Here is a 10,548-nt window from a genome sequence, read left to right as displayed (position 1 = left end):
AATTAGTTATCATATAACCATAATACATTATATTAGCAATATCACCAATAAAAATGACATAAAAAGCGTGGATCCTATACATAATATAAAAACAAGACATGCAAAATTACTAAAATGCATATCTTCCCTTTCTTAGCCCACTTTGTAACGAATTTTGACAACTTCTAAGACTGAAAGCATGATTGAATTATAGATATTTTGAAGCATATAATCAAGGCATATAATAATTGGTGTATACTAGTCAAAGTGTATAATAATTGGTTATGAAAAATTACCAACCACTATTTATTCGATCCTCCTCGTACCAAAAAAAAACTACTTGATTATCATCCCACAAAAAAACCTTAAATTAAAGGAATATCAACAACTAGGCCCGTAAAAAATAACTGAAACCCGAATTACCCGTCCGATTTGTTTTCAATTTAGGCATATTGGGTCGGGTAAATCGAGTATCGAGTATATATTTTTGGGTATTCGGATAACGCGATTTTTTATTAGATCGGTAATAGGGTGTGTGTATATATATATATATATATATATATATATATATATATATATATATATATATATATATATATATATATATATATATATATATAAAAGGTTTTGAGTATACACAATATACCTGATTTATTTTAAAAATAAAGGGCCTCTTCTGTTTCTTCCATATAACCTTATGAAGAGAAAGAGACATTTCTAGATTCTCCATTGCGCATTAGTTAATATCCACATAGACATAATGTTACAGTAACATCATTCTCGATCATTCACGTCAAAGAAAACCCTCGTCTATTTCTTCCATCTAACCCTACAAAGAGAAAGAGGCATCTCTAGATTCTCCATTGCTCATTACTGCCATCATCAATCACTCATTCGTGGATTCATCGTCACCACTCATCGGTCATCAGCTCGTCACCAACACTCACCGGTTTAGACTTCAAATTAAGTGATTTTGTTGTAAATGATTTCGAAAATAGGGAATTCGCTTCTTGCTTTTTGGTTTCTTGTAAATGGTTTTATGTTTGTGAAACTATGCTTCTGTGATATATCTATGGCTTCCCAATTGAAAATGATACATAGATTTTGGGTTTTAGCTTCTAATTACTATTTTGATTTTGCTTCTGAACAAACTCTTTGGTTCTACCCTTTGTGTGTGTGTGTGTGTTAATTCAATTAATGCTCAACTTGTAACTCATCATTCCACTTGCGTTCTTTAAAAACCAGAGTTTGATTCAAACTTTCCACATGTTCAAAATCTTCGTCTTTATCCCTTAAAGTTATTGCGTATCTCTTCCACTTTATGGAGTTGTTCCTCCCCCCCCCCCCCCCCCCCCCCCCCCCCCCCCCCGGAAATTTAACAATCACACATTATCTCAACTCAACAATGAAATATACTAACAAGATATTCCTTTGTTCATCAGAGGCCATTAGCACAAGAGGTGAAAAACTATAGTTTTGTATAATGTTTAGTGCTTATAGAGTTGAAAGCTTATAAAATGTCACACCTCTTCGATCTCTTTAGTGAGTTTTTTCTTTCTCAATTTCGTTACCTGTCAACCCGAGTTCATTCTACTGGTTTTCTAGACGACCTTGATTTTCTTTAATTCTTATCATTACAATAATAAATACAATAATAAAGACATATATAAAGTTAGCAATTGTTTTCCGTTTTTTGCAAAGTTGTGTTATCCATGTACTCCTATGCTTAGGTTTTTTTAGTTATTTTTCCCGTTTCTATTTTTTTCATGTTTTTAACTGTTTTCTGTTTGTAGATGTCAAAAACGAATGACTATATTGAAATGGAAGATGAGACGATTGAACTTGAATGTAACACTCAAAATCAGGAAGACCAGGAAAGGAAAGAAAATCCATAAGTCAAAGGAGTCAACTCGTCGAGTCCAAGGAGGAACTCGACTTGTCGGAGCGTGACCCGTGTCGCGGATCAAGTGACCGACTCGGCGAGTCTGGTCTGGATTGAGAAACCCTAATTTCCAGACTTGGTACCCTATTTAAGCATCATTTCAGGCCTCCACCCCAGCCTCCATCACTCCCTTTACCTACTCTCGAAACTGTAAGAATAAAAATGTTGTAATAAGTCGAAAGGTGTAGGTTGTCATACGAAGGGTTTCATGTCTTCGTATGTTATGTATTTATTTTACTAAGGAAATGTATTCAGTGCGCTTCACGCTTAGTCCTTAGTATATATTTTTTGTATGCTTTGTTCTCCTATAAATAGAAGTCTTTACTAGAGGAGTAGATAGAGTTTTTTTTTTTTTTTTTTTTTTTTTTTTTTTTTTTTTTTTTATAGATTTTGTCTAAGAATTCTCTGTAAACAAAAAGCATAATATTGAGCTGAAAACAGATTCTATTTACATCCTCGTGCAAATCTCTCTTACTTTCATTGATTCATACTCTGATTAATTTCATTCTCGAATTCACGATTCATCAATTGGTATCAGAGCAAGAATCATATATCTGATCTGATTTTCATTTTTTTCAAAGTTTTTAAATCAGTTGTCTAGTTTAAAAGTTTCCGCACTTTCATGAAAAGTGAAAAATTGGTTTAGATCTCAGTCTGTGATTCGATTATGCTATTGAATCATTGAATCGAGTATTCTGCTAGTGATTTTGACTTGAATCATCTAGGTTGTTGATAAATTCTCAAAGTTTTCTTCAAATTCTCAAAGTTTTCTTCTGTTCATCAATGGCGTCATTCAATCTCAATTCAATGACTTCGTTCTCTCATTTGTTAGGCTCATCCACTAAAATTCCAATGTTGATTCCCGAATATTATGATCAATGAGCAGATCGTATGCAAGACTATCTCAATGGTCTGGATGAAGAACTATGGGATTGCATTTTTGATGATGTTAATCCTCCTTCTAATGTTCAACCTATCGGATCATCTTCATCAAATTCTGAAGTTGAAAATCAAACTACTCGTCTCAAGTAACTGGAGAAAAGATGTATGAGGGAGTTGCGTGGTGCTTTGCCTCATGTTGTGTACAATTACGTGAGATCGTGTACTATTGCAAAGGAGATCTGGAACAATTTGAAGGATAAATTCCAGGGAAGTGAGAAAACTAAAATCACTTCAGTCAGACAATGTCTAGTGGAACTGAAAGACTTCAAGCAAAAAGATGTTGAAACCATAGAAGTTTACTATGATCATCTTAATGAATTAATATATCGTTGTAACCGATATGGAATCACTCGTTCAGCCATGGAATACAATTTGATTTTTGTGATGGGTCTTCGTAAAGAATGGAATAGTGTAAGCATGATGGTTAAAAATCAACAGAGTTTTGATACATCAACTCTGAATGATGTTTATAATCAATTGAAGTCACATGAAAGTGAAGTGAATGAAATTGCTGAAGAGACAAAGGCAAGCTTGGGTGGTCCACTGGCATTGGTTTCGAAAATTTCTGAAAGGGAAACTAAAAGAGAGGGCTCTGACGAAGACGAAGGATTCATCATGAATTCTGATGATGAAGCTATTGTTTTTTATTCTAACAATCATGTGAAAAAGTTTTTTAAAAGGCCATTTAATTCGAAGGCAAAGTCATTGGAAACAAAAGGAAATGTTGGAAGTAAGAGTGTTGTGGATGAGAAGAAGAAGGAAGAGAAGAAAGATTCAAAGATTGCTGAAGGAAAAACTGAGAAAAAGTTGAAGGGAGATACTGGCTTGGATTGTCATTACTGCAATAGGCTTAATCATTTGGCTAATGACTGCATGTTGAGGAAGAGAGAAGAGAAGAAGAATAAGACAAAAGATGAAGCATACTATGTGGAAAAGTTGGAGGAGATACGTACAAAGACAAAGAATCTCTCATTGGTTGCTCATGGTGAACAAGAAGAGGATGGTACATATCAAATTTGGTCGTCTGGATCAGATGACGAAGAAATGTGAAACCCAACTCATGGAGCAATGTTTGCTAAGATGGAGGAAGAGTCAGATGAAGAGGATTGCGAAGTGCATGGGAGATGCTTCGTATCTAAAACAGTTGATAAGTCTCCAATGACCACAAAGGTACGTAATATTCTTGAATCTTTTAATATTCCATTACATGCATATAATTTTGAATTAGTTTCTTTTGATGATACGATTACTTATTTTGATTCAATCGTGGTATCTGCTAGCAATGAGGCTAAGAAGTTGCCTGATCAGTTGCTAGAGACAAAGAAGAAACTTGATGTAAAAATTGCTAAAATTGAATGTTTAGAACTTCAAATAATGAACATTATGGTAGATAGAGATAATCTAGCTAGGGACTCTAAAATGTTGTTAGCTCAAAGGAATATCTACTGTAATTCAGCAAAAGATTATATGGTAAATTGACAGAATTACACCATTCATGCAAAATCAGTAAAGAACAACATAGAAAATTGCTGCCATTTTTAGCTTTTGAGAGAGCTAAAGTAGATAATCTTTCGTATGATTGTGAAAAGGAAATTGCTGATTTTAACAAAGTTCCAAATGATAGATATAGATATGGAATTGTTGATGTTGATGAATGTGTTGATACAACTGATTTGGTTAACATTGTAAATGAAACTTTAACTAAGTCTGAACAAATTCAAATTTTGAAAAGAACTGAAAAATCAACATCTGATTCTCAATCAAATTTTGCTGATATTGAAGATAATTCTGACAATATTAGTGAAATTAGTGATCTTGAGGATGTTGATTGTTCTCAGTTGTCTATTATTAATGTGACATCATCATCTAAAGGGAAGGAAAAAGTTAAGGATTTGTTGGTTAATATTGACACTGATCAACCTTCAACTTCGAAAGTTTATGATATGAACTTTGTGGAAGTCAGAGATAGTCAAACAGATGATAGTGATAATGAACAAGAAAGAAAACATACGAAGAAAAAGGAAGTTTCAAAAGACAAAGAAATTCCTCGAGTGGTTGTGGATCAAGTGTATGGAGATACACATAAATTTGAAAAAGTGTTAACTGAACAGGGTGCTCATTACTTAGAAACAAACACTGTTGTGTACCCAATGTTTAAGTGCACTGATGATGTTGTTTTTCCAAACCAAGTCTTCGTAACATCAGGCAATGATGAAAATGTAAAGCCTGCATTCAAAAAGCTTGTTGATGAAGACAACTTGAAAACAACAGATGAAGGTTTCTTCGCAAATCAGAGCATGACTGAAAATAACCTAACCAAAAATTCTTATATTTTACAAAGACAAAAAACAAAAAGATGGGTTGCAAAGTCAACAGTCGTAAAAGAAGAAATCAAACAAGTTGAAAACTCTAAAATTGAAAAACAAGTAAATAAAATTGTTAAATTAGCAAAAGAAGATGTTTTAAAATTAAATTCAAAGGAATTCAAAGAACAAATTGCCAAATTTTCAAAAGATAATAATGTTTCAAAAAGACAAGCAAGAAAGAAATTTTTTTGGCAAACAATTGAATCATAAAAGGAGTTAAAAGCAACTACAAAATCTTTTTCAGATAAGAAGTCAACAACCGTTTCAATTAGAAAGATGGGTCTTAATAATACAAACAAGTTAGTGTCTGAAAACAAGTCAACGAAACAAGTTTTTCAATCAAAGTATGAAATGAATAATCAATCAAAATTTTCGAAAGTTTAAAAAACAACACACTTTCAAGGAACAATTTTCAGAAAAAGGATGAAAAACAATTTTCTTTAAATTCAAAAAGTCAACTTTTTCAAATACCTGTTAGCAGATCTTATAGAGAGTCATATCTTTCAAATCCTAAAGTCGATTTTATTCCTCAAAAGCCAAACTTTCCTAATCACACGAAGAAACAATCTTTGAAAGCTTCGTATGAAAAAGGCATTACTTTAAAAAGGAATATTGATCATTGGCTCGAAGGAAACGGAAAAATGTATCAATCGAGCAAATTCTCAAGTGAGCAGATACACGAAGCATATGAAAAGTATGTGAATACATCATTAAATGGGAGTTCATCCTCAAAGGATTCGAATATATCTATCAAAGCCTCAAAACCAGTCACAAAAGCAAAGACTGTTGTATCACAAACTCATAATGCGAAGGGTATGGTCAGTGAACATACGAAGCTGACAAATACTTATGTTTCAGTCCCTTTAAATGCAGAAGTAAACTTAATTAATAGTCTCAAAACTAGAGTTTGTGGCTGGGTTAAAAGTTCATCTTTTCATATAAAATCTAATTTTCAAGGACCCAAAAGCCTTGGGTACCTAAATTCTTTCATTAATCGTAGGTACTATGTGACGAGCAATATGACAACAAATGGTACATTGATAGTGGTTGCTCTCGTCACATGACTGGAAAGAAGGAAAATTTAAGATATTTTTGAAGCTTGGAAAATGCAGGAGTGGTTAAATTTGGGAACAACCAAAAGTGTAAGGTCAAAGGATATGGAAAGGTTACGAATGGGCAATTTACTCTGAATCGTGTTGCGTATGCGGAAGGCTTACAACACAACTTGATAAGTGTATCACAACTTGTTGTGGGCACTGGCAATCAAGTTCTTTTTAACGAAGAGGGAAGTATAATTTCGAAGGTTGACACCAAAGAAGTTTTACTCAAGTCAAAGCGAAAAGGTGATATGTTTACATTGGATATCAATCCAATTGTAGGTAAACCAGTTGTATGTTTGCTTTCGAAAGTTGCTTCTGATATCAGCTGGTTATGGCATAGACGACTTTCTCACCTCAATTTTCGAAACATCAACAAAATCATCATTCAGGATTTGGTAAGAGGTTTACCCATTCTTAAATTTGATAATGATTCTTTGTGCGTAGCTTGCGAAGTCGGTAAACAAAATAAACAAGGTCATCCAATAATAATTGATTCAAGATTGTTGAACCACTGGAACTTTTACATATTGATTTATGTGGTCCATCAACAGTCTCCACACTAAACAAGAAACGGTACATTCTAGTTATTGTTGATGATTTTTCAAGGTTTACGTGGGTGTATTTTCTCAGGTTAAAATCTGAAGTATCACAAATCTTGATTGACTTTATCAAGAAAATGGAAATCACCTTGAAAAAAATCTGTTCGTAAAATAAAGAGTGATCACAGAACTGAATTCAAGAATCAAGTTCTTGATTCATTTTTGGTGGAAAAAGGAATTTCGCATAATTTCTCATCTCCTTATACACCACAATAAAATGGTGTAGTTGAACGAAGAAATCGGTCATTATGCGAAGCTGCTAGAACAATGTTGGCATATACGAATCTTCCATAGTATCTTTGGGCTGAAGCAGTTTCTACTGCATGTTTTACTCAGAACCGATCATTCATACATCGCCGATTTAACATAACTCCATATGAGATTCTCAATAATCGAAAACCTAATGTAAAATTTTTCCATGTTTTTGGTTGTAGGTGCTTCATTATGAATCTCAAGGATCAACTTTCGAAGTTTCAGCCCAAAGCAGATGAAGGCATTTTTCTTGGATATTCACACAACTATGTTGCCTATCGTGTATTAAACAAGAGAACACGAAAAGTGGAAGAAACTTTCAATGTTACATTCGATGATTATCACATCAAACAAAATGCCCAAATATTCGCTAATCAACCAATATTACAAGAAACACAAGTTGAAATTGAATCTTTACACATGGATGATACTGATTATGATTTGATTTTTGATGTTTCAGATAATGCTATTAATGTTGAAATAAATGCCAACGATAATCATATTCCTGAAGTTTCGAAACTTTCTGATGACTCAACATCTATTCCTCAAGAAAATAATAAGAATTTACCTAATGATCAAGTAGAGGGGGAGCAATTGGATTCGAATACTTTGGTTGAGGGGGAGCATTCTGTTGAGGAGGAGCATATTGTTGAGGGGGATCCATTTGCAAATAATGAAAATCTTCATGATGTTGATGATGTTTGTTCTATTGTTGGATCTAAAAATGAAGAGATATACGAAGATGCACCTTTGGATTTTGATCCAGATTATCCTCCAATGGAGAAATCGACAAGACATCATCCGAAGATTCAAATCATTGGAAATCCACAAGACGATGTTTTGACAAGACCACAACTTCGTGCGAGGAATGAGGTATTAAATAACCATCAAGAGCTGCGTATGTTTAATGTTTTTATTTCTAAAATCGAACCAAATACATTCAAGGTTGCATTGGAACACTCTGATTGGGTTGTTGCTATGCAAGCTGAATTGTCGGAATTTGAAAGAAACAAGGTTTGGAGATTAATTCCTAAACCTAAAAATGTTTCAATTGTCGGATTAAAATGGATTTTTAAAAATAAATCCGACAAAGATGGAAATATTATTCGAAACAAAGCCAGGCTTGTTGTAAAAGGATATTCTCAACAAGAAGGAATAGATTACGAAGAAACATTTGCCCCTGTTGCAAGACTCGAGGCAGTTCGTATCTTTTTGGCTTATGCAGCTCACAAAGATTTTGATGTTTATCAAATGGATGTCAAATGTGCTTTCTTAAATGGCAAACTTGAAGAAACTGTTTATGTGGAACAACCCCCAGGTTTTATTAACGAAGAACATCCTGATCATGTTTATATTTTAGATAAGGCTGTTTATGGGTTAAAACAAGCACCAAGAGCATGGTATGCAACTTTAATTTCATTTTTGAAGCAATCTAAATTTAAACAAGGATCAGTTGACCCCACGTTATTTCGAAAGAAAGTTGGGAATCACCTAATGCTTATTCAAATTTATGTTGATGATATTATTTTAGCTTTACTGACCCTGCTTTGTCTAAAGAATTCGAAGACTTAATGAAGAGTAAATTCGAAATGAGCATGATGGGTAAGATAAACAATTTTCTTGGATTAAATATTTGTCAAAGCAGAGAAGGAATATACATCAATCAAGAAAAATATACGAAGAATCTGCTTGAAAAATTTGGGATGACAAATAGCACAAAGTTACGAGTTCCAATGGCATCAGGTGTCAAACTAACTCCTTCGTTAGATAAACCCTTTGTTGATCATACACTATATAGGAGCATGATTGGATCATTACTTTATTTAACAGCTAGTCGACCTGATATCATGTTTTCTGTTTGTAATTGTGCTAGGTATCAATCAAATCCGAGAGAACCACATCTCATTGCTGTAAATAATATATTTCGTTATCTTAAAGGCACAACTTCGTTAGGATTGTGGTATCCTTCGAAAACAGGATTCTTCATTCAAGCATATTCCGATGCCGATCTGGGAGGTTGTAATCTTGATCGAAAAAGTACAAGTGGTGGTTGTCAATTACTAGATGGAAAGTTGATTACCTGGCAATCAAAGAAACAAACATGTGTTTCAATTTCCACTGCTGAAGCTGAATATGTTGCAGCTGCTGCTTGTACATCACAGGTAATTTGGTTTCAAAGTCAATTAAGAGATTATGAAATTAATATGAAAAAGATTTCATTATATTGTGATTCACAAAGTGCAATAAGAATTTTTCATAATCCTGTGCAACATTCGAAGACTAAACACATTGCTCTTCGTTATCATTTTATAAAAGATCATATGGAGGAAGGCAATATTGAAGTCCATTTTGTGAAAACAATGGATCAACTTGCTGATATTTTCACAAAAGCTTTGGATGAAAAATCTTTTGTTCGCATTTTGGAAGGATTGGGAATGATTAATGGAAACTCTCTTTTACACAAAAGTGAAGGATAATGGTTTTTTCAGAAATTGTTCAGAGGCGCTAAATACAATTCAAGGAAAATTCGTTCAACGTTCAACGGTTACTGTTCACGTTCAACTCCTCGTACGCTTCGTATTCATATGTTTGTCACTTTAGAGAAGATTTAACGTTCAGCGGTTACTGTTCATAGTCAACTCTTCGTACGCTTTGTATTCGTACGTTTGTCATTTGGGAGGACATACAAACTCTTCATGTGTTTGCACTCAATCCTCATAATTACACGAAGACTTCATTGTTTGCTTTTCTAGGGTCAGGTATATCACGTTCCTTCGCATCTTTAAACGTTAATCATTCAGAACTAGTTAAGATGTCCCTAGAAGCATGCTGTTGTATGTTGACTTAAGCCTCCAATGATTCTCTGTGTATAAAAGAAAGCCTTAATGAAATTTTCATACGAAGATTTCTTCCCAATCAGGCTTGTATTCACATTAATCTCCCGAGCTACCTGACTCTTCTCATGTGTGTTAAGAGTTTCCTGTTTTGTCCAAATATAACAGAGGTACACTTCGTTTCCTACACCAAATTTTTTTTTCAACAAAAATTCTATCTCACTCGAATACGAAGGGATATGTCCTGGAGGTCTTTGTTAAAACCAATCAAAACCTAGACATATCAAACTCTGTGTTTATGATTTAACATCATGAGACCGTGATTAAAGTGAAACACACAAATCTATCCACTTAAGAAATTGACGGGGAACTATGTTCCAGATTTTACGAAACTTTTGTTTCAGTACCTCTTTTCTAAACTCCAAATCATATTCATTTCTTATGCGTGGTCTTGATGAAACATTCGAACCTCAAGATGTTAGTCACCCAACAAGATCCAGTAATTTTTTTTCATGAATATGATTTCCTTGTGAG

General features: G+C 33.7%; 1 protein-coding gene and 1 long non-coding RNA gene across 2 annotated transcripts; both read left to right on the top strand.

Moving 5' to 3' along the window:
• Positions 1-643: 643 nt before the first annotated feature.
• On the top strand, positions 644-2,214 carry LOC145065411 (uncharacterized). The gene is made up of 2 exons (XR_013688409.1): positions 644-957; positions 1,773-2,214. It is a non-coding gene; the product is annotated as an uncharacterized LOC145065411 (long non-coding RNA).
• Positions 2,215-7,372: 5,158 nt separating this feature from the next.
• LOC145067421 (uncharacterized) lies at positions 7,373-9,657 on the top strand. The gene is made up of 3 exons (XM_079014568.1): positions 7,373-8,053; positions 9,054-9,090; positions 9,497-9,657. Exons 1-3 carry the CDS (start codon positions 7,373-7,375, stop codon positions 9,655-9,657), a joined length of 879 nt encoding a protein of 292 aa, XP_078870694.1.
• Positions 9,658-10,548: the final 891 nt, after the last annotated feature.

This window comes from Lactuca serriola, chromosome 8 (genome assembly GCF_051521515.1).
Source record: "Lactuca serriola cultivar US96UC23 chromosome 8, Lser_US96UC23_V15, whole genome shotgun sequence".
Lineage (NCBI taxonomy): Eukaryota > Viridiplantae > Streptophyta > Magnoliopsida > Asterales > Asteraceae > Lactuca > Lactuca serriola.
Note: the sequence above shows the minus strand (reverse complement) of the source record. Positions and strands in the feature narration are given on the sequence as shown.